At 40.7% G+C, this 24,282-nt stretch overlaps 3 protein-coding genes across 14 annotated transcripts in view; 1 reads left to right on the top strand and 2 right to left on the bottom strand.

Moving 5' to 3' along the window:
* Positions 1-2,110, bottom strand: part of CPNE1 (copine 1) — a 53,589-nt gene extending 51,479 nt beyond the window's left edge. For 2 of the 10 annotated variants that reach the window (XM_083444034.1, XM_083444025.1), the window contains exon 1: positions 1,983-2,110. The gene's annotated coding sequence lies outside the window, so the exon portion shown is untranslated. Of the gene's footprint in view, positions 1-1,593; positions 1,723-1,982 lie in introns of those variants that run through there. The other 8 variants (XM_083444027.1, XM_083444032.1, XM_083444026.1 and 5 more) reach the window with 4 other exon arrangements.
* Positions 2,111-4,341: 2,231 nt separating this feature from the next.
* Positions 4,342-20,519, bottom strand: NFS1 (NFS1 cysteine desulfurase). Of its 2 annotated transcripts, none has more exons than XM_083444059.1 (13): positions 20,384-20,519; positions 18,912-18,979; positions 18,255-18,371; positions 15,402-15,485; positions 13,987-14,139; positions 13,461-13,554; positions 12,675-12,809; positions 11,088-11,245; positions 9,984-10,089; positions 8,918-8,999; positions 7,070-7,153; positions 6,715-6,804; positions 4,342-6,102 (listed from the first exon to the last, which is right to left on the bottom strand). In XM_083444059.1, the coding sequence occupies exons 1-13, from the start codon at positions 20,472-20,474 to the stop codon at positions 6,039-6,041; spliced, it is 1,326 nt and encodes a 441-aa protein (XP_083300185.1). In that variant the 5' UTR covers positions 20,475-20,519; the 3' UTR covers positions 4,342-6,038. The 2 variants fall into 2 exon arrangements, with proteins under 2 accessions (XP_083300185.1, XP_083300186.1); XM_083444060.1 differs by having other exon boundaries at positions 15,402-15,858; positions 16,735-18,371; positions 20,384-20,503.
* On the top strand, positions 20,516-23,488 carry ROMO1 (reactive oxygen species modulator 1). Of its 2 annotated transcripts, none has more exons than XM_083444106.1 (3): positions 20,516-20,647; positions 22,179-22,309; positions 23,121-23,488. In XM_083444106.1, the coding sequence occupies exons 2-3, from the start codon at positions 22,179-22,181 to the stop codon at positions 23,227-23,229; spliced, it is 240 nt and encodes a 79-aa protein (XP_083300232.1). In that variant the 5' UTR covers positions 20,516-20,647; the 3' UTR covers positions 23,230-23,488. The 2 variants fall into 2 exon arrangements, with proteins under 2 accessions (XP_083300232.1, XP_083300233.1); XM_083444107.1 differs by having other exon boundaries at positions 20,647-20,709.
* The last annotated feature ends 794 nt before the right edge of the window (positions 23,489-24,282 follow it).

Genomic DNA, 24,282 nt, shown 5'->3' with positions numbered 1-24,282 from the left:
GAGAGATCGCCATTTTTCATTTCTAAATAGCTTAATAATGTTCCACATGGTCATTTCACTGCAAAATATAAATGCTAACATATTATTCTCCAACCAGTTCCCAGTGCATATTTCTATTCAACAAAAGGGTCTGCCATCATGCTCAGTTTTTCTCATAACTATTTTCTGTGGTTTATGCCGCATGCATAATTCCAAGCAAGCATGTTCAGAAATCAAAAACCTTTTCAAAAAAAGCATACTACCAGATATGCTGAGATATTCTGTCATATTAATTTATCCCTGGTCTTAATGACTCCTTCGTGCCCAATGAATACTCTTTGTATGTTGCCCCTGAGTTCCGAAATATACACCAAAATCCTATAGAACCTATGATAAGCTTCTTTTTTACTCATGAGGTAAGCAGAACATTCCTAAGTACAAAGTAACTTTCCAACACCAAGCATTTTCTTGGAGCTTTGTTTCAAACAAACAGTATTAAAAATGTATGATTACTATGCTTATCAGTAGCTGGGGAAGGGGAAGGGAAAGTGTGCTGGGATAAAGGGATTCACAACTGAAGACTCAAAGTCAAGACAAAACTAAAGCCAGTATTTCCTAATAATCAAAATATATAAGAACAAATACTTTTTTTTAAATGAAAAGCCTTTTTATAGCATCTTAACAGTTTGTACCTATATGTAAGTTTAGCTGTTCTATTGTCAATTGGCAAATTTAATTCCTATCACCTTCCTTTATCTTTGGCTAATAATCATCAATTACTTTACCTACTTACAGCAGCCCTATTGTTTAAAAAGCAAATATCCTTCCATTTATGTCCCTCAGAGGAAATAAAGAAACTAGGAAAATACAGCAAACAATGAAGCTCTCTTTCATGAAGTCAAATTTCGGAACAATAAATTAATTTTGTATACAAATGATATCCTTATCGCTCTATAACATATGAATTTGTTATATAACCTGATGAGCACGCCCATGTCAGTGAAGATATGAAACAGATCCACCCCAGGAGTCCTAAAGAACAACCATAAACTCTGAAGTCATCCTCCAGAACCAAATGTTTCTTAAAACCTTTTTAGCCAACTTAAAACAGCGACACCGGGTTTCACATGTAAGGTATCATTTCATGCCGCGAATTTGAATTTTTGTTAACCACGAAGGGCCCAGAAATTTCACAGAGCGCAGTTAACCAAAATAACAACCAGTGGTGTGTGTACCTGGAGACCACCCCACCAAAACAAAACCGTGAAAACAGGACGCTAGATCTCAATCGAAAGCTATCGGAAATTCATCACGGCGTTGTTCACACTGAGTCCAGTACCACTTCGAATCTGCACAAGGACGAGTCTTTATTTGACTTGGACGCCAGAGAATCCGGCGTACTGCGGCAGCTTTTGGTCGATGCAAAAAAAATAAGGGGGAAAAAATCCCCGCACCTCAGGCCATTTTGTTTTACACTACCGAGTTCGCTTCCATTCGCCCCCGTCATCCCCTACAATGGGAGCGCCTGCACCGCCCTAAGACCCGGCCCCGGGGATGCTCCCAAGGAAGCCCGGCTTAGTCAGGCCACTTATGAAGGGAGCCGCCGATACTCACCTACCCCCAAAAGAAACGGGGGTCACAAACCCACGGGGCGCATAGGCGGCTCTTCCACTACCCCGAACCAGCACCGTCGCTCAGGCGCAGCCAAGCAACCCTGCGCACCAGGCCCAAAATGCCTTAGCGAGGCTAAATGCCTGTCCAACCTACAGACCCCACGCGAGAGTTACAGGCCAAGGCCTTGAGGAGCCAACGAGGCTCCGGAGCGCGGCCCTCACCCCCCGCTCCCTTCAGGCCTCGTTCCCGCCCTCCCGCCCTTTGTGCAAGCTGAGGTGGGAGGGGAACACGCTCCCCCTCGCAGCCGAGCCGGACAAGCCAGGCTTTCCCCACCTATTATTATTCCCCGGCGAGCCGGAGGCGCCGCCAGGGAAGTGCTAAGTTCTTACCGAGGGGCCTGTACGGGAAAAAAGTGGGTTAGAAAGGAAACTAACTCGCCACTCAGGCCCCGCTCCCCGCGCTGAGCCCCAGCGCCAGCGACCGAGCAGCGCCACAAAATGGCCGCCCGCCTGCACCGCCTCCGGGCCGTCTGCGGCTAGGAGAGGAGGGTGTGGCCTGCGATAGGCGGCGCCGCGAGAGCGTGTGTGGCGAAGGCAAGCGGAGGGAGCGAGGGGGATCTTCCCTGGTGAGGGAAAAGCGCGGGCGCACCTTCGACGTGGCCTCCTGTGGTACCTTCGCAGTCTTCGCACATTTGGTGCGGCGAAAGCTCTCAGGTGGTCAAAGCCACTCCGCCAAAGACAACAGAAACGTAATCAGCAGTAGCCGAAAGGGGGTGGGGTGGGGAAAGTTTTGTAAACATTAGGACCGACCTGCCATGAAATACAATAGGTGCCAATACTTCTGTCACATTTCCATGTGATCAAACCCAAATATATACAACATAAAAACAGAGAAAAAGCAGTCCCGTGCATGCTTACCCGGCAGTAAGTTCCGCTGAGCTTCACAGGGGTTACTCACAATGGTGTTCAGAATCGCAGCCCCATTCATAGCTGCAAGGAGGGTGCTAATGTCAGTCATTTCTCTTCCTGCTTCTGTTTATCTTCTGCTCATGGTAGAAGTTAGCCTCGCAAGAGCAGCTGGGTCATACGTTTCTGCTAACCCGACATTTCTGTTTACCAAGATAGTCCTTTCCCCCGTGTTATCGCCTGTAAATCACTGCATCTGTGTTGCCATAAGGGGAGAGTTTAGTTGCCTTTTCTTTTCCTAAGAAGAACGGTGGTGGATTATGGAACAATTCTTTTCTATGCATGTTTAACTAAAATATAGTTATAAACTATATTTAACTGATGAGTGCAACATTTCCAGGTTGCCTGGGTGGATCGCTTGCTGTTTTTCAATGTACCTTTGTTCAAAGTTCATATTAGTAGTAGCAATGGGCAGCAGTGTTTTCCACTAGGTACCTCTTGATAGGACTGTTGTTGTTTAATTGATTAGTCATGTCCGACTCTTCATGACCCCATGGACCAGAGCACGCCAAGCACTCCTGTCTTCCACTGCCTCCCCGAGTTTTGTCAAATTCATGTTTGTAGCTTCTATAACACTGTCCAACCATCTTGTCCTCTGTCGTCCCCTTCTCCTTGTGCCCTCCATCTTACCCAACATCAGAGTTTTTTCCAGAGAGTCTTCTCTTCTCATGAGGTGGCCAAAGTATTGGAGCCTCAGCTTCACAATCTGTCCTTCCAGTGAGCACTCAGGGCTGATTTGCTTCAGAATGGATAGGTTTGATCTTTTTGCAGTCCATGGGACTCTCAAGAGTCTCCTCCAGCACAATTCAAAAGCATCAATTCTCCGGCAATCAGCCTTTGTTGTGCAGCTCTCACTTCCATACATCACTACTGGGAAAACCATAGCTTTCACTATATAGATCTTTGTCGGCAAGGTAATGCCTCTGCTTTTTAAGATGCTGTCTAGGTTTCTCATTGCTTTTCTCCCAAGAAGCAGGGGTCTTTTAATTTCGTGGCTGCTGTCACCATCTGCATTGATCATGGAGCTCAAGAAGGTAAAATCTGTCACTGCTTCCATTTCTTCCCCTTCTGTTTGCCAGGAGGTGATGGGACCAATGGCCATGATTTTAGTTTTTTTGATGTTGAGATTCAGACCATATTTTTCCCTCTCCTCTTTCACCCTCATTATAAGGTTCTTTAATTCCTCCTCACTTTCTGCCATCAAAGTTGTGTCATCTGCATATCTGAGGTTGTCAATATTTCTTCCGGCAATCTTAATAGGACTACACAACAGATCTGCTAGATTTCATTCATATTTTTACAACTTCCAGGCTACAGTATATGAGTGCATTGTATAATGTTGTAAGTATGTTGGACCTCAATGATCCACCTTTCTCTTCTGTCCAATTATCTAAAACTGTTGAAGAGCACCCTCAAATCTCAAAGTCAGCAATATTTTTATTTATTGATGGTTAATTTCTGAAATCATGGAACTAGATTGATGCCTGTTCATGAATGTCCTGGAATTAGGGGTGAGCAGTGAGGAGGCCATGTTTGCTGATAATACATTACCACATTATTCAAAGTGGCAAGAACAAATTGAGAGGATCTTCAAAAAGGATCTCCCCAAACTCTGCACAATAGCAAATATATTGCAATATACGCAAGTGCAAAGTGATGCACATTCAGACAAAAATTCCTCATATATGCTCATATATGCTTATGAGAACTACTTGCTCAGTAAATCAGTGTATATATTTTCCATCCCAATGAACAAGAATTCACAACTCAAACAAGTAAAAGCTGCTTTTATCTCTTTATTAATAGATGAGTGCCACATTACTAACTTAAACATAGAAAAGCATTTTTGTGCCAATTTTAACTCAGTATTTTGTTTTTAACACATTATCTTTTCTCTGTCTGCCTGTAATATGCCCTTTCTCTTTCACTGTACTTATATTGCACAGAATTCCTCTAAAACAACAAAAATAAATGTCTGAAAAAGTCTATGTGTACAGTGTAAGAAACAGTGTACAGTGTAAGAAGTGTTCCAAAGCTATTTTTTTTAAAAAATTACCTGGAGGGGGGCGGCGGCAGGGAATTAATGGCTTGCCCACAAAATTAAATTTAATTTTGTGATATGGTAATAAAACTGTCATCATTGCAGTATCAATGCTTCTTCCGTTTTAAACCATGCTTTTCAAAACTTCTGTAACGATTTTGCAAATTAAGAACTCTCCTACATGAAGCAGAACAGAACAGGTTTGCAATAAACATTATCTCAAGGAAGCTGATACAATTTCAATGGGAGTATATGCGTTGTGTGTATAGGACTCGTAGTTAAGGCAAGTGATACTTCATTGATTGAGTGCTAACAGTCCATTGCCTAGGGTCTGCAGCCATTTCCTTCAAAATGGTGTGCACACAAAGCTGCATAAGACAAGTGTTCATTTATTATAGACAGTTAAATTTCCTTCCTGCATTTATTTCAGAAAGCAGTAAAAAAACCAAAAACTTCCCTTAAATAGATGTTTTCTTTCTACTACTAGAAAAAGTAATACCAGTAAAAAAAAAATCCGGTACAAATGAGGTACCAAAAATACTAGCCTCACCAGTTTAACTTAATCTAGCACTGTCAGGCACCCTGAAGTGAAAGGCAATGACATTGTTTTATTTTTTTAAGTGATGATCAACCTGGGATATTTCTATAACTGGGATATTTCTAGACAGACACAATCTCATTCTCAAGACCATAGCTTCTTATCAGCAAAAACTAAAATATGTTGCTCTACAGGAAAAACATTACATTGAAATCTTCCCTCGTCACTCAAAAATAAATCAATAAATAGCTCAGAAAAAATTATTCTGGAAAGCAGGAGAAAAAAATTGTGATAACAAATCAAGGGTAAAGGGTAAGGAAAAGGTGAATTTGTGAAAAAGTGAATGTGATCTGCATTTGGGAGCTAGTAAACCTTAGGCACAGTTGAATTCATTGCTATGTAGCAAATGCCATTGCTCAAATATAAAACATGGACTTTTTAGATGGAAGACTGCCTTCTGTAAGACGATTACTTCTGACCATACTGTCTGTTTGAACACAAGTTTTGCAATACGACAGATGTTGCTGAAACAGATGCAAATTATTCTAGGGAGAACCTACAGTAGAAACAAACTACTTTTTTATTATTTTTACAATAAGACAGTTGAGGATTTGGCATATCAAGCTGCACCAATGTCACCTCCAAAATAAAAGTACTGCAACTTCTTTGGTTCCAGGAGACGAATGTCCATTCGTATTTGATGATTTGTAAGCACAGTTATTTACCTGAACAAACATTGCCTTAGATTTAGTCTGCAGGCTCTAGATTTAGAAAGCGTAACTGATTACCCAAATATTTTGTATTTTTAAAACAAGCACAACATGGTTTTACTCAGGAATGTAGAGAAAATATTACTTTAATCTATATCCAAGCAGTCCAAGATAACAAGTGATTTCCTTGCTTAATGTTGTGTCCATTTAATGCTCTTCAAATCAACTCCATCCTGTACCATTTCCCACAGTGGGCTGTGAAATGAGAAGGAAAATTCAATGACAGTCAGAAATACAAATAATTTGACATCAATAGAACTTTCAGGAAATAATTAATAAGAACAAAATATTATTTTAAATGAAGTTCCACAAAGAACACTTTCTAACTACATAAAGTAATTATGTCTAAGAATGCCTCCTATCTTCCGAAATACCCAATTAAGATGTTTTGTTATGGCAAAATTTCACCAAGGTTGAATGCCTGAACCCACGATGGGTATTACAGTATATTGAGACACTAGCAATGGAAATAAAGAGATTTATATATGAATTTCCACCCCTCTAAATGTGTATTTACCCTGGCCTTTGACACCTGAGAAATATATATATTAGGACCCACCTGATTCTGTGACTTAAATAATGGGATTGCATGCATATTTGGGCTTTATAAGGATTGTGCCAGTTTGCTGTAAATATCTGGCTGGACCACAGCTACAGAGATAACAAATAGTATATTTCTTCCCCTATCTTGATCTGCTCTAACCACTGAGATTCCGTGACTTCTGGCAGTATTTCCTTACCACAGACAGACTTTTAAAGAAATCCTGTGATGGTTAATGTCTAATATTCAGATTTATATTTTTTTACCTCATCTCCCTTAATCTCTTCACATGCTGTATGCATTTTTTCACGGTATAATCTACCTCTTCTTCAGTAGTGAAACGGCCAATGCCAAACCTGAAATTAAAGCAAAGAGCTTATCAGATGCAACATAGCACACATAAAAAGATAAAAAGGGATTCTTCTCTTGATGGATGTAGTATAATTGAATGTGACTGTCTAGAACCGGCATAGGCAAAGTTGGCCCTCCAGATGTTTTCAGACTACAACTCCCATCATCCCTAGCTAACAGGGCCAGTGGTCAGTGATGATGGGAGTTGTAGTCCCAAAACATCTGGAGGACCGAGTTTGCCTATGCTTAATTTAGAACTATAAGCCTTGCCTTATGGATGAGTGAGCCAAGTCTTCATCAGTTCCAATTGCACGCAACACATATGATGGTTCCAGAGACGCAGATGTGCAAGCACTAATGAGAAAAAACAATAAGTTGGCATTTTGTCCTTACACAGAACTGGTATAGAAATCAAAATAGCAGACAGCTCTAGAGTAATATGCTCTTATTATAACTCTATCGCTGCCCCCTAAAGATTTACTGACTACAGAAACAAACCAAGAAGACTAATTATGCAAGAGAAGGGTGTGTAATTGCATAATTAATAGAAGGTAAGGCGTTTCAACTGCAGAAGCAGAAAATAAGGCAGAGTACAGCAACAGATTGATGTAGGGGGAAAGATCAGACAGGGTGGGTAATATATTAAAAAGTGTGTTATGTGATCAGGAAAATAAGAATGCCCAAAGTTCTTCTTATAACTTAGGGGGACTAAAATACTGGAAGGAAAGGGCAAAAAGATATTAGCAGCAGGAATTAACCATCTAGTAGATCCAGTTATAACTAATAAAGCTTGGTTAAATTATGTAATTTGACATTTGCCAATTGAATTTTAAAAGGGATCAGAAATATTTGAAAGGAGTCAGAAATGCTAATAGGACACTCCTTATAAATGGAAGTAAATCAGCCCTGGTCAGAATAAATAAAGATTCTGGATTAGATGGCTCATAGATTTGTTCTAGATCATCAATTCTAGTGACTTGAAGTGGAAAAGGCCACTTTTATTCTGCACTCCTTTAAATATCTGGCATGGGAGTTCCAGGCAATCTCTCATCTGCACACTGACCAGACTAAGACTTGCATAGCTTTAACAATAGACCGCATAATGTGTCCTTAGACCATATTCCAGGCTCTCTCTTCTCTCTCACATATGTAAGACTTATAGAAGTCAGTTGGCCCATAACCTGTTATACCTGGGTCCACCATCTGTTGATAATACTACAACACACTATGACCAGTGTCATCAGCAGAGTATGCACAGCTCCAGCAGAGTCTTCTAGCACAACATCAGAGTTTTCCTGCTTTTTAGTAGTCAGTCTTTTTCACAGTTCCCCTATCCATTTCAGTTCAGTTCAAAGTATGTAGTGTCTATTGTCTCATGGCACAAGACAAGCATAAATACACTAGCTACATTAACTTTAAGAGATGCTAGTACATCATGAACTAATCTAGTATAATAGAGTTCTCTAGTCCCAGAAACAAACCTTGTAGTGATCACTTGCCCTTACCATGCTAGCTCACCATACTATACGGAACTGAACCATATAGCATGTAACATTCACCAAGATGATAAAACCTCACACTTGGCAAATATCTCACATTGATGCCAATGTTGCTGAATTATACCTGCCTCTGCATGTACACACATTCCTTAGAAAAGGGGAGGATGAATGAGTCATGTTTTAAGTATTTAGCCTTCAACTATTTCTAACCACCCCGTGTAGCTGAGTCTTTCTCTAAACAGAATCCAGAAATGAGGAATGGCCTGAAGAAGAAGAAGAAGAAGAAGAAGAAGAAGAAGAAGAAGAAGAAGTAGTAGTGTTTGGACTTGATATCCTGCCTTTCACTCCCTTTAAGGAGTCTCAAAGTGGCTAACAATCTCCTTTCCCTTCCTCCCTCACAACAAACACTCTATGAGGTGAGTGAGGCTGAGAGACTTCAGAGAAGTGTGACTAGCCCAAGGTCATCCAGCAACTGCATGTGGAGGAGCGGGGAATCAAACCCGGTTCACCAGATTACGAGTCCACTGCTCTTAACCACTACACCATGTTGGCTCAAGACACGGTCCAAGTGCTTAGTGCAGTTTCACCCATTCTTTCCAAATTACACCAACAATATTACCTTCCAGAAGACAGAGCCACATCTTTAAGTGCCATCAGCAGGCTTTCTCCTTCCACATATGCAAAGGATAAGTTAATGCAGCCTGCAAAGTTAACAAAGCAGTGTCAGCTTCTTTTAAGATTGCACTTTAGACAACAGGGTTTTTGCAGAATCATAGAATGATAGTATACGAAGGGACTACAAGGGTCATCTAGTCCAACCCCCTGCAATGCAGGAATTTTTAGCCCAACATGGGGGTTGAACTCAAGACCCTGCTCTTAAATAATCTGAATCTATTTTCCCTTTATGGAATGTTTCTTTTTCATTTCCTTTGAATGTGAATGTCACCACAGCTCTGATCACTAGAGAGCTAAATGCTAATTCCAGAAATGCATGCAGAACAACTGTCTCACCAGCACACCCATAATTTTTATTTCTAAACAACCTAAAACTGGCTAACTGTGCAGAAGACAATGAAGTGGAAGAAAATATTGAGCAGCTCTTTGGACCATTACAGAATTCTTCATTCAGTCTTTAACACAGTGATTTATCCTAGTGCTCTACCTAAAACATACAAGTCAGAACTAAGATGTAAAACAATAAAAAAAGCTTGTGCATAATCTGCTATTCACTGGGATTGATTTATGCAGTGATTTAAGGTCAGTACAGAAGCAGAAGACATGTCTGAATTAGTTTAAACATCGTGTTTCAGTGACTACAATCTCTACTTAATTTCATGTTGACTTCATATGCTTAACAGAGCAACAGTGAAACTATTTAGAGTCAATCAAAGCTTTAGCACTGATGCTGTTATAATATTATCTCAATTTTCATCTAGTCATGAATATATAGAACATTGTATAACAGAGGATGTGAATTTTGCAATATTCAAGCTATTTGTTGAGTTTCTGGGCTAGTACCCGATGAGCACAAGATTGCTTTCAATTCTAAAACAATACTGCTGTACCAGATTAACACTTAAATCTGTTTTAAAATTTCCAATGCTGTATTCATTTTAAAAAGAAACCCTAAATGGTCAAAGGCAATTTCTGAAGTAAAGAGGAACTCAACATTCTGCTAATAATACCTGGATAACGATGAACTGGATCGCCGTTCATTACTACATCAGGAATTTCAGACATTATGTTTGTAACTAATCTGCCAGCTAATAAACTAATTCGCTTATGGTCATACTGAAAAAGAAACAAGAGAACTTATTAGCTATTCTACAAACATGCAGATGAGCCTTGATTGATGTACTAAAAATGTTCTATCAGTCAAATCTGGCCTGTTAACCAAAAAGACAAGGCAAAATAACACAATATTTGTCAGAGCAATTTCTCACACAAATAATAACCATAGCAAAATTCACCCCCAAGTTAAATATGAGAGTTACGGTTATCAAGCTGATGCTGGCTATGTGCAAGTGGAATAGACTTCCACCTGCACAATGGGACTTCACCTACCTCTCCTCTCCCTTCCATGCTCTAATACCCCCAAATATGTCCCACATTTTCAGGGTACATGGGGGGATGGAGGAAAGAAAGAAAGGATAGATTCATTATGTGAACAGAAGTCTGCTTGCACAACATTGGATTCCACCCCGAGTTTGCTCTACTATCCCACAATTGCTGCTGTAAAATTCAGAAATATGTAGTAGGGAAATTCTATAAGAAATTGCCTCCATAATTGTTTGAAAATTCTATGTTCGAGAAGAAAGAGAGATGCCCTTGAAATAGAGGCACATCTCTGTACAATTATTATAATCAATAAACACTAGTTGTTCTAGAAACTGCTTGCCTTCTCTTACCAACAGCAAGACAGAGACCAGAAAGGTTCTAACTGTAAGGTTAGAGTTTGTAAGAAATATGGCACAGAGAACTACTTAATGAATGAACATAGCACTACTAAAATATCTCAGAAATACTCAAAACCATCTCAGAAAATTGTTCTGCCAAGAAGGCCAAGTTTGCTTTGCTTATATAACTGCTTTTACACATTATAGGAAAATAAAGGCTGAATTATGGAGCACGATTAGTTCTCTACAGTACAGAGAAGGGCATCATATTAAACCCTAATCATTATTGTTAAAGGAATGTGTTGCCGACTTTCAACCATCAACAAGGCTTCAAAGAACATGGTAAAATAAATGGATCAAGAAAAGTTACACAACTAGAACTGCTCTTTATACCTCCATCTCTTGTTGTGCCAATTCGCAAGCTGCTCCAAGACCAACTGCTAAAGGAGTTGGCACGGTCCCAGAACGTAATCCTCTCTCCTGGCCTCCCCCACTTTGTATAGGTTCCAGTCTTACTCTTGGTCGCCGCCGAACATAAATTGCACCAACCCCTTAGAAACAAGAAGTTACTTCTGTTCAGTACACAGGTAGACTTTCCATACTGTATGTCTCCTAGCATATTTAGAAACATTTAGAAAAAATCCTTCAGGAACTTTTAATCAAGATTCTTCGTCGCAAGAGATGCATTTGAAACATTCAGGGCAACATCCAGTGATGTTCCGCCACTTGTGCAATGGGAATCTGGTTGCACAACAGAACTTCCAGTTTCTCATTTGAGCTTGCAGCCCCCTGTGCACCCCCAAAAATCTACTCCAGAGGGTATCCAACCCTCTGGAGAAGATTTTTGGGGGATCACTGTAGGGACCTGCAGTGGGGGGAAGAGAGGAAGAAGAAGCCCTGTTACATGAACAGAACCATTCACATTTTGTTGGATCTCATCTTCAGATATTCAATTTACATTTCTAATTGGAAGAATCCTCATTTGCTAATTTCTATAAAATAAGTATCTTCACCTAAAATTTATCAAAATCCTTGAGGTGATCTTCAGCAGGATCTTCCTTTGTCATTATTTAACTCCAGAAAATGAAAAATAACTGTCTGGCATCCTAATCTAATATTCTGGCAGAAAGTCATGCATACTGCCACATCCATACACACAGTCTAATATAGACTGTGCCCTTTGCAGTAGTTTGCATGGAGGCTGCTGCATATAGATCTGTATAGTGTAAGGTATGTGGTCAGGCATAGCTTAATCCATTTGTAGATGTAGCTTGTTCCACATATAGCTGTCTCCACATCTTGGATAGCAGACTAGTGTTTAGGAACCAAGTTGTGTTCAAAGTGCTCATATGGAAGAAGAGGAGGAGTTTGGATTTGATATTCCGCTTTATCACTACCTGAAGGAGTCTCAAAGTGGCTAACATTGTCCTTTCCCTTCCTCCCCCACAACAAACACTCTGTGAGGTGAGTGGGGCTGAGAGACTTGAAAGAAGTGTGGCTAGCCCATGGTCACCCAGCAGCTGCATGTGGAAGAGCAGGGAAGTGAACCCGGTTCACCAGATTACAAGTCTACCGCTCTTAACCACTACACCACACTGGAAGTACTTATTTTGAAGAAAGCTATTTTGAATGAAGCGCCTATCCCTGCACGACTGTTGCAGGCTTTCCTCTGCTATTCTTGTTTCCTCCTTAAATACTATTGCAGGGATAGGGAGCCTGTGGCCCTCCATATATTTCTGGACTACAAGTCCCATCATCCTTGATCATTGGCTATAATTGCTAGGGCTGATTAGAGCTGTAGGCCAGCAACATCTGGAAGGCCACAGGGTCTCCAGCCCTGTACTAAGGTCTCTGTTTTTCATGGTGCCTTGACAAGGGTTAGCGATTTCTCCAAATGTTTATTTGACTACCAAATCAAATAAACCTGGCCACCTTTATTAGTAAAAATGAAGTAGTATCTAATATAAGAAATATCAATACCTTTGGGACCATAGATTTTATGGCCACTGATGCTCATTAAATCAATTTTCATATCATTGACATTTAGAGGAATTTTCCCAACTGCCTGTGCAGCATCTGTATGAAAGAAAATTTTATGGGAGCTGCAGATCTGACCTACAATGCAAAAACAACATGATTCAGAATGAAATATTATTTATATTTTATGAAAATGTTGAAAGATTTTAAACATACTGATTTTATCAATCAATTCAAATGTATTGCTAAAACCCAGAGGTCATCACAAAATAAATCTGGGAACAGATATAATACAAATGATGTCTGTGTTTCACTGTACTGTTAGCTTTCAACTGCTGGGAGGTGGGCATTTAGATGGGAGTGAAATGGCTCAAAATAAAAGGGGGGGGGGAATCCTCCACGGTCCTGCTCCAAGAGCAGACACATAAACAACAACCTTGAAGTTCTTTTTTAAAAAGGTTTGGAAATCTGGTCACAGATCTCACATGTAACATCTATTTTGACCTTCACAAATTATTGACAGACATAGAAAAGCTGTCAGATATTGATTGTGAGCCAGTGATTTATTTCTAAGTCACCACAATTATGTAGCTATTCTATGCTTCAACAGTGTGTGCTTCATTGTCGAGCTCTATAAGTATTTGGCATTTTAGCTCAAGATATGACGTTTGTTTGTTTGTTTGATTTAGTATTTATTTCAAATTTCATAACCAGTTTTTTGAGGAACTTCTTCCATAAAGCACCTTACAATCTTTCATAAAATCAATTCCACCCAAACTGTCAACTTACCAATGTCCTTAACTGGCTGTACCACTCCTATTTCATTATTCACAGTCATTACTGAAACCAATCCTGTGTCTGGTTGTATTGCATTTTTTAGATCCTGGTGGAAATCATAGAAGAGAATTAATTCGAACTGCATTAGCACTGCAAATGAAACTTATTTTACAATTACACTGCACTTTTAACATATAAGCACCATTATATTCAATAGGGCATACTCCCTGTGCTAAGAGGTGCACTCTAAATGGTTAGAGATATAAATCAATTTATTCTACTAGTACATAAAGTGTCCTTTCTTTGAATGCACCTGCTAAACTGATCCAATTTTGTACAATATACTAGGTAAGCAGTAAACCTCACCCTTTTGTCACTGCAACCCAACAAACATTTCACCAGTTTTTACTTAGATAGCTCTCTGTAGCATCCATATTCTAAGTGGAAGACTGCATTTTTGTTAACATTCCATTGCAAAGGACTGAAAAAGGGAGAAGCTGCAATCACACGAATACAAATTTGGAAACAAGTGATTTACCTTTAAATCTATAATCCCATTTTTCTGTACAGGCAAGTATGTGACTTGAAATCCCTCAGCTTCTAGGGCACGGCATGAATCCAGCACACACTTGTGTTCTGTTTGTGTTGTAATTATATGCTTCTTTCTGGATTTATAGAATCTTCCAACACCCTTTACACAGATAAAACGGAAAAAAAATTTAGATCAAAACTGCTGGAAATCTGTAGTTTCTATAAGTATCAAGTAAAAAAATGTAAAACGCCCAGTTACCTTGAAGCTTCAGGCAATAGACAACAAATCCTAGGCACATTTACTCAGAACTAGGTCCCACCAAGTGCAGGGGGGTTTACTCCCATAAGTGTGCATAGGATTGCAGCCCAAAATGGTACACACTTACATGGGAGTAAGCCCCACTGAACACAATGAGATTTACTTGTGAGTAAATATGCAAAGGATTGCATATGAAAAACTATTCAAGTAATCTTGGCAATTTTCAACTTTAGCTCAGTTTTTTAAGTAAGTGTCATGGTTTCATTTTTACATATTTTCATTTTTTACATATTTTTACAACATTTTTCCTCAGTGCAATTATGGGAAATAGCTACAAAGCAAAACTGTAGCCACAGAAACCTTACAAACTGCACTGCAGAGAAGAATCTTGAAAAGAGACCTGTCGGTTAGTTTTGATAATGCAACTCTCTCTTTGCAAAACTGTTTTAAGTACAAAGCAGGCAGAATTAGGTTTGGTTATACAATAGGCCTCTTAACATCAAGAAACATTAGTGCAATCTACTTTAAGGAAGGCAGAAGTTTAATTCAACTACCAGTACAATCTTACATGCATGTCTGCACAGAAGGAAGTCCCACTGTGTTCAATAATAAGTGAGTTCAAGACCACAGCCTGAGGCTCTTATGCACACTTACCCAAAGAAGTCCCACGGAATTCAGTAGGACTTACTTTTGAGTAGACGTGCATAGGAGTGTGCTGTGAACCTGGTTAAGTTTACACCAAGTTGTTTTAGGAACTTACAGTATATCGCTATACGATCTCAACCAAGTTACAATTACAATACATTTATATCAGAAACAACAAAGTATCTCTAGATATTTAACATCTCAGTATGCTCATCCTGCAAATGCAAAAACAATAACATTATCCAAATAACTTTATGTAGAGAATTGTGACTTCCACAGACTTTAAGAAAAACTGCACACAAGGTAATAGGTTTAGCACTTTTAAGACTTGCCAATACTTTTATTTATTCTCAGGTAAAGCCAAAAAATATACACAGGATTGCACTGTTAGTTGTTGCAATTGTATTAAGCTTCTGCCTTAATTATAACACAAGACAGGACAGTAATATTTGAACATCCGGACTACTGTGAATTGTTTTTACATCACCATCACTTGGCATTACAATATACTCATTTACCTTAATTGCTATGTTGTTTGATTCTGTTGCCCCACTGGTAAAAATAATTTCTCTAGGATCTGCTCCTATTAACGATGCAACTTGCTGTTTTAAAAAAGACAGAACACAATAATATAATGTTACTACTTTGAGGCAGAAAACCACATTCACCAGACAATTTTTGTAGCATCTTTCAAAACCCAACTGCTTCATAAGTCAGCAAAGGCAGATTTAGAATTAAACTGCATTTTTATGCCCACAGGTGGTGGTGCAGCCACTTCTTTATATTGAAAACAAAACAAAACTTGGTCCAGTAGCATTTGCCCCCTACTGCCTGGTCACTAGTACCCTCTTTTAGAGGGAAGGTAGCAGCAGCACATATACAGGCATTCTTGGAGGACAGATTACCTTAACCCACTAACCCACTGCAATCTTGATTCAGGTCTGATTTCATGGCTGAATTGCCTCGGAGGGGTGGCTAACACCCCAGAAGACAGGATCACACTTCAAAACGACCTTGACAGATTAGAGAACTGGGCCAAAACAAACAAGATGAATTTTAACAGGGAGAAATGTAAAGTATTGCACTTGGGCAAAAAAAATGAGAGGCACAAATACAAGATGGGTGACACCTGGCTTGAGAGCAGTACATGTGAAAAGGATCTAGGAGTCTTGGTTGACCACAAACTTAACATGAGCCAACAGTGTGACGCGGCAGCTAAAAAAGCCAATGCAATTCTGGGCTGCATCAATAGGAGTATAGCATCTAGATCAAGGGAAGTTATAGTGCCACTGTATTCTGCTCTGGTCAGACCTCACCTGGAGTACTGTGTCCAGTTCTGGGCACCACAGTTCAAGAAGGACACTGACAAACTGGAACGTGTCCAGAGGAGGGCAACCAAAATGGTCAAAGGCCTGGAAACAATGCCTTATGAGGATCGGCTAAGGGAGCTGGGCATGTTTAGCCTGGAGAAGAGGAGGTTAAGGGGTGATATGATAGCCATGTTCAAATATATAAAAGGATGTCACATAGAGGAGGGAGAAAGGTTGTTTTCTGCTGCTCCAGAGAAGCGGACACGGAGCAATGGATACAAACTACAAGAAAGAAGATTCCACCTAAACATTAGGAAGAACTTCCTGACAGTAAGAGCTGTTCGACAGTGGAATTTGCTGCCAAGGAGTGTGGTGGAGTCTCCTTCTTTGGAGGTCTTTAAGCAGAGGCTTGACAACCATATGTCAGGAGTGCTCTGATGGTGTTTCCTGCTTGGCAGGGGGTTGGACTCGATGACCCTTGTGGTCTCTTCCAACTCTATGATTCTATGATTTCTATGATTTCTATGATTTCTATGGTTGCTGATGGGTTGTCTTTATCAAAAAAGGGACAGGGGAGTGTGACCCTGTTGCTATTACTTGATCTCCCAGAGGCTTTTGATGCTATTAACAATAGTAACCTCCTGGGATGAGTGTTGGAGGCACTGTGTTGAAGTGGTTTTGCTCCTATCTCCAGGGCTGATTTCAAAGAGTAGCACCGCATGGGAGTTTTGTTGGCCCCCCGCAAAGTGTGCTATGGGGTGCCACAGGAAACCGTCCTGACCCCAAGGCTGTTTAACATCTGTATGAAGCTGTTAGGTGTCGTTGTTAGGAGATTTGGAGTAAGGTGTTACCAGTATGCTGATGACACCCTGCTCTATCTATTTCTCTCTGAAATCTAAATCAGATGAGGCTATGCAAATATTAAACATGCTTGGATGAAGTTGTGGGATGGATGATAGCCAATAAACTGAAAATGAATCCTGACAAGATGGAAGCTCTGTGGGTAACTAGTACCCAAGTCCAGAAGGCAGCTCAGTTGCCTATTCTGGGTTGGACTGCATTCTTCCTGAACAATCAGGTATGTAGCTTAGGTGTACTGCTGACTCCAACTTTGTCACTATAGGCCCAAGCAGTCTTGGGCTCAGAGCACCTTCTTTCAGCTTTCTATCAGTTTTGGCTGCACAAGGATAGCTTGGTCACAGTGGTCCATATATTTATCCCCTCAAGGTTGAATTACTAGAATGTGCTGTACGTGAAGCTGCCCTTGAGGTTTGTCTGGAAGCTGCAACTGGCACTGAATGCCAGGCTTTTTCAGGATAGCACTACTGGCTATTGTTCATGCTGGTTTTACATTGGGTTTAATGTACTCTTAACTGTTTCATGTTTGTATCTTGCTTTTCTTTATTTTGTATACTGTCTTGCCAAAGGCAAGGTGATTCTTTTAAAATAAGATTCAGAAGCAATACAAAATACACAGGTGAGTGAGAAGATTAAAGATTTTATTCTACAACAGCAAGCAATGTATACAAAGCAAGCACTTCAATCTGCCACTTGGAAGCCCACAAGAAGTGGCAAAGTGACTCCCCCAGGTAGTCTCAGTTTGCACGGCCCTGCAGCCAATCAGTCCATGCATGAGCTTCAGAGAAACTCTGCCCAAACCACCTGATTTTATAGATAGCCTTGTGCCTTCCTAGACTGGCTACCTGCAGATAATCCATTAGCTGCCCCCTCCCTCCCTTCCAATGTCTCACTTTCTCAAAACAATGTCCAATAGCAAAGAAGGTACCCGGCATTATCCTCCACAACTGATTAAGGCAGCTGGGGGGGGGGGGGCATCACCTTCTCCTTCTCAGGACATTAAAGACTGTTCTCACACCAGCAAAAAAAATTAACAACAGTGAGGGAGGGGGAAGGAACAGAGGCAGGAAGGGTAACCATGTCAGATCACTAACTCCTCGATACAATTTGTCTTCTGGATGAAATTCCCATACATATACTGCCATGAGATTTGACTGATAAGCAGTTCATAAACAAATTATAAGAAAAATGCAGAAATCTCACCTGTCTAGCTTTTTCCATAGCAGATTCACTCTCCCAACCATAAGCATGAGTTCTTGAGTGTGGGTTACCATAAAAATGCACAAGATAGGGAAGCATGGTATCCAAAACCCTAGGGTCCTAGAACAAAATATTAATAGTTATTCTATTTCATTTCATCATTAAAAAAAATATCTGTATCGAAGAGTTTTCCCCTACACACCCAAATGCTTGGAACACACCCAGACCTGTTATTAAGGCTACAATCTTCTTTCTGTTTGTGTACACAAGACAGTACGGCCAGTATGGCAGCAGTCTTTATTTCAGAGTAAATAGGATTAAAATGTGATTAAGAACAGGCTGTAAATGTTCAGCCATGTTCTCTTACTACTAGATCCAATGAGAAGTATCTGACTCAGTCAGACTCTCGGAATTATCATTTCTACAGTTCTAGCCTGAGTACATCTTAGTCAGATATCACATTGTATTATTCTCTCACCTATCAAACATCTCAGGGTAGACAGGAAACTTGGGCTGTGATCCTATGCACTTACCTAGCAGTAAGCCCCCACTGAACATAGTAGGATTTACCTCTGAGTAAATAGTGCAGGACTACTCTGTAAACAATGTGTTTGTTTAAACAAATGCTCCTCAAAAGAGTACAGTACTTAGTTCACAAACCATAGGAGTAGTTGCTTGGACATCCATGTACAATGGTCGAAGCGAAGTTTCATCAGCACTGCCTATGCCTAGGGAAAGACAACTATATGAGTGACAAATGCAAATTTGCAGAAGATATCATTTCTACTATGGGGTGGAGGACTTATTCCAGTATGTAGTATAATATGAAGATTAATTAATGCACGAGCAATTCAGACAGGTGGTTAAAACATATTTTTCAAAAATACTTCCACTTTAAGTTCAGCTTCAGAAGCTGATACACAGGACTATATTGTTCAGGCAGCTATAACAAAGCATTTCAACCAGAAAGTGGCATTTTAAAAGTTTGAACCTGAACCACCAGCAGAAATCAATTGAACTGAGCTCACACAATAGTGAAGTGTTCAAAGAGCAAGATTATCTCCATAGCTTAGCTATATGTAACATATAAAACATTTTCAGATTCAGAATGTTTGGTTCCTATTAGGATTGCTGAGAAAAGGTTTCCAACCAGTGATGCAGCGGAGCAGGAACATGGGAGCTTCAGTAGTTATTCATACCTGGAGCAATGGCATCTGACTGGGCAGTATTTCCAGCACTGCAAGCTTGGAAGTTGGATCTGGCTTGGCACATAATACTTTTATTAGGTAGGCTAGGCTCAGACTTTAACTGGCCCAAGGTCACCCAGTGAACTTCATGGCTGATTGAAGATGTGAATCCAAGTCCCTCCCATTCTAAAAATGGGCATTATGCAATGTATTGCTGATCAACAAAGAAGCCTACTCCCCACCCTTTAACTGGTCTTAGGAATGTAACCATGTGAGCTGTCGCGATGAGTTCCTGCCCTTCCAACATTTACTAACTACGCCACTTTTGCAAACCCAAGGTTGGGCCTGTAACTTTCAAAGGGCTGTAATCCCACCCCCGTCATCTCAACGATCCCTTGGGCTGCGACAGGAGGACTCAATCGCAATGCCGTTTTCTGCAGCTGACGGGAGAGAAAGTTGGACGGACCACCACAACACCGGGAGGCGTAGCTATTTATTTACACGTTCTCTTTCTGCGCTTGAGCTCTTCGCATCGTGCCCGGGGCTAGTAGTAGCGTCGCTGCGGCGGCTCTACCCCGTCGGATCTTGCGGCTCTATGGCCCCGATCCTCTACTACTTTCACATTCAGCCAAGGTTGTTTCCCGATGACAGCAAACCCACTTCAGAGAGTAAGCCCTCAACAGGAAAAAAATGAAATACTGAGCAAGCTGCCTTAGGGAAGAAGGGACCAGGCGACTCTCACTCGTGTTTGGTTTTTTTCCCCCTGCGCGAGCTTCCCAAGCCCGCAGCAGCGGAAAACATAACATTGCCCAGGAGGCAGATGCCATCGCAGCCGCGGAAGGGAGCCGCCTACCAGCTGCTTCTGCTGAAACTCGCGATCCGCCGGGCGTCCCGCCAGGCTCGCTCGCCCTTCTGGCGGGATTGCAAAGGACAGAGCGCCGTTACCTTGCTGCTGCGGAACCACTGAAAGCCGCCTCCTTTGGCCGGCTAGCAGTCCTCTCAGAGCCCGCCATGTCGCCGGCCGCACCGCCATCATCGTCACTCCGCCTCCCGTCCTTCGCCCAGCCGACAGGCACCCACAACGACGACGCTCGCCTCTTCGCCTCCCCCCCCCCGGGAGAACCGTTTCCTGCGACGTAATCGGAGTGCGACGGAAGCGCAGGCCGCGCTGAGGGAAACTCGGGTGGAACGAAGCGCGGAGTGGTCGAGGTGAGGGGGGACGAGGGCAGAAGCAGGGAAAAGGCTGTTTGCAGGCGGGCCCAGAGAGCGAGGTGGTCCAGGGGGGGCTTTCTGACGTTGGGCATCCGGGTGGGGGTGGGGTGGGGTCTCTTTCGGTTGCCATACGATGCCGCCGTTTGCGTCGTTCTCGTCTCCCGAGCCTTTCCCCGCGTCGTTGGTCTTCGTGGTTTCAGCGAAACTGAGAAACTCAATAAGCAAGTGGGACAGAAAGATAACGCGCGCCCTTAAACGCACGATATTTAAAGACCTCGGTGTTCGTTGCCACGTAACCTAAAAATTATAAAGTCGCGGGTGTTATTCTGGAGCCCATCTTATTGCGCCCCCTCCCCCGCACATCCCCAACAAAGATCTGTCAGTCTTTTGTGAATTATTCCTCTTTTCGTCTCTGTATCCCTTTAAAAGCGGCAGTGTTTCCAGAAACTGGTCCGTTTCTCCATATTGGAGGAAATTGCTGATACTCGCACAAGAGATAAGCAAGAATATAGGGATTTTAATCTTTAAATTAGAATGGCTATGCTGCTGGCTTTTTGGTGTGTTGTTTTTTAAATATAAAAAGCATTACGTAAGCGTCTGCGAGTTCAAGGTCTAGATTGCACCACAATACAAATAATGGCTAAAGCAGCTGAACTCCCTGGAAGATTCAGTGGGGATATACATCCTTCAAGCTAATGTTAACAGTATATTTGCCCTGTTGTCAGGCCCTTTTGGTTTGGAATTGTTGGCAACTTGTGTGTTTGAACTTCTGCTTGCTAAACTACTACAAGTGTTACATACTGGGAAAGTATTGCTCCTTAATTTAAACATTTAATAATTTAAACAGTTGCAAAGTAGAACTTTGTCTAAGTATTTCTTAAGAGACCAGACGGGGTAGTAAATGGAAATAGCTTAAAATCTCAAAGTTTATAGTTCATTTCTAAGTTGCTGTTCATTCAATGAAGTTGATTTGTAACAGTTAAATTTTGCAAAATGAAATTAAAACTTTTTTTAAAAAATTAATAATGTTGAGTTCAAAGTGCTTTTCAGCCTAGTCCTTAACTGACTCGCATTCATCATTTGTACATTTCTATCACACAGTTGATTGGCAATCCCAAAGAAAATGTGACAGAATAATACAGTACTAAGTTTAGTGCAGGAAACTAATTACCGTCTCTTCACACAGGTAGTGATTACTGCATGTTTAACTCATTTGCCTACCTGGGGCATTTTGAGAAAATCTTTGTGGTCTAAATAGAACCACATTCCCCCATAACTACAACTTCCATAAAAAGAGACATTTGTAGCAAGTTTTATTTTGGATGAAGCAAATCAAATTATGAATTCTTATGGTGCTACTGTTGAAAATTTCTTGGTGCAGGGACTTCTTTTTCACCTTTGTTATTCATAACAGTCATGTACATTGATCACACTTTCATATTTAGAGTGGTCCATCCACACTGGTGATGTGGATTATCTTCTGCATGGAAGCAATTGATATTATTTAAGTATTTTTTTATATTTTTAGATGCCTGTGACAGTGGGGCCATATGGCCAATCCCAACCCAGTTGCTTTGACAGAGTGAAAATGGGCTTCATGATGGGCTTTGCTGTTGGTATGGCAGCAGGTGCACTGTTCGGCACATTTTCTTGTCTCAGGTATGTTGGAATGTAGTTGAATGCAACATAAATCCTAAGAAGAATCTTCTTCGTTACCTTTCCTGGCTTAGGAACAGAGCAAAATAATGCAATATGATCATATCACAAGGGGTAACCATTTTGAGCAGGGATTCAGTTTCCAGCCCAGCATGAGTCAGAGATGCAGATATAAGTGTGTCCCGCCCTCATTACGGCCATGGTCTGCACTCTTCCAAGTCCATAAGGACCCATGTGTCAGCGATTGCATGTTAATTGGATGTGCCCCAAATGGCCACCACCTGTACTTAACAATCTTTTATGCTTACTTCCCCATCTATTCTGCGGATTGTTGCCAGATAACAGACCATGACTGCAATCCTGTACATTTCTAAGAGCAAGACACATTCATGAGTATAAAGCTTTAGATAAAATCTATAGTAGAAATTACTTCAGCTGGAGAATAATTAGTACTAAAACTTTGTACTCTTAAACTGTGTTGGTGTATATGTACTAGCAAAGTAAAGGGTGGGGTTTGGGATTAATACTAAATCTTAAAAAGATGTGTGTTTTCAAATGACCTATCATTAACCTCTTCTCTTTGAATTAGAGTTTAGTTTATGGGAAGTGCTTCTGTTTGTTAAGTTGCACTGGCTGGCAGACCACCCAGTGCTTACTATGAGCTAATTTGCTGTGTAGGTCACTCCAAAGTACCCACTCAAAATTAGTGAATTTTTTTTACGTTGATTTCATTTCCCAGTAATCAGATACAAAATTATTTCCCGGTGATTATTGTGGGAAGTAACCACCTCTGTCATTGTTTCTTCTCTTTTAGGTTTGGCATGAGAGGGCGAGAACTGATGGGTGGTGTTGGCAAAACCATGATGCAGAGTGGTGGAACTTTTGGGACATTTATGGCAATTGGCATGGGAATCCGCTGTTAATGTTACTTTTCTATCACGAAGACCAATGCCCCTGCAAGTTGGAAGTTCTGCTATGTAGTAGAATAAAAATCTCTGCACCAGGATTGAATAATCCATCAAAATAAATTTCAGGCTTTATTGTTTTGGCAAGAGTTTGTAAATCTTTTTCTCCGTAACAAAAGTGGCAAAGGCAGTGGAGATTTAGAAGTAATGGAATCTCTGTATACAGTGAATCTCTATGGATGTGACCTCAAATAAATGATCAATTATAGGAATCATACCTATTAGAAGATGCTTTTTAATTGGTATCAAGTGTTTCCTGCGTGGGTATGATTAGTTTATTACAAGATCAGCCATTGTTTATCAAAGGAATCTTCTGTCCGTGATTTTGTAAGCCAAACCAGGGAGGCTTGAATTTTTGCAAAAATCCCAAGTTTATGGAGGTGGAATAAAATTGGACGAAAGCGTGTATGTGACAGGATGAATTTGAATCATTGCATGGATAATCAAAAGAAGTTGGTACCAAGTGTTTGCAGTGTAAGCCTAATAACAGTTTCATGTTTAAGTTGCACTTATTCTAGGAGAGTAAAAGTAATTTTCATTGCATGTTTAAAGAAGTCCATAGCTTTCCACTTGGTGGTAACAAGAACTTCCTACTGTAGGATTGGATCACTACTATTATAGAAGGGGAGCTCAGGCCCTCTTACGCCTTTGAGAGAAGGGGATAATTAAATAACACAAGAAAATGAGAACTTGTTTGGGTATGTTGTGAATTGATTTCGCATATTCACCAGATTAACTATTTTCACTTAATAGGCATAGTTATATAGGGTGCCACCCAACTGAATGATGTCACTTATAAAATAATTCATTTTTACAGTTTCTCATTTAGAGTTTCAAATTTGTCTGAGCATAGCCTTCTCAAGATAGAACCAAATTAACAAAACTTTTAGTTTAAAAATGTTTAAAAAAGCTTTCCATCAGTTGTCAAGGGCCACACACTTTACAGATAGGTTATTTACGTGATATCCTATGTTGCAATTCGAGCTTTAACAGCTGCATGGCTGTTAGCGG

Source organism: Podarcis tiliguerta, assembly GCF_965153285.1.
Source record: "Podarcis tiliguerta genome assembly, chromosome: 6".
Lineage (NCBI taxonomy): Eukaryota > Metazoa > Chordata > Lepidosauria > Squamata > Lacertidae > Podarcis > Podarcis tiliguerta.
This window is presented reverse-complemented; position numbering and strand designations above follow the sequence as displayed.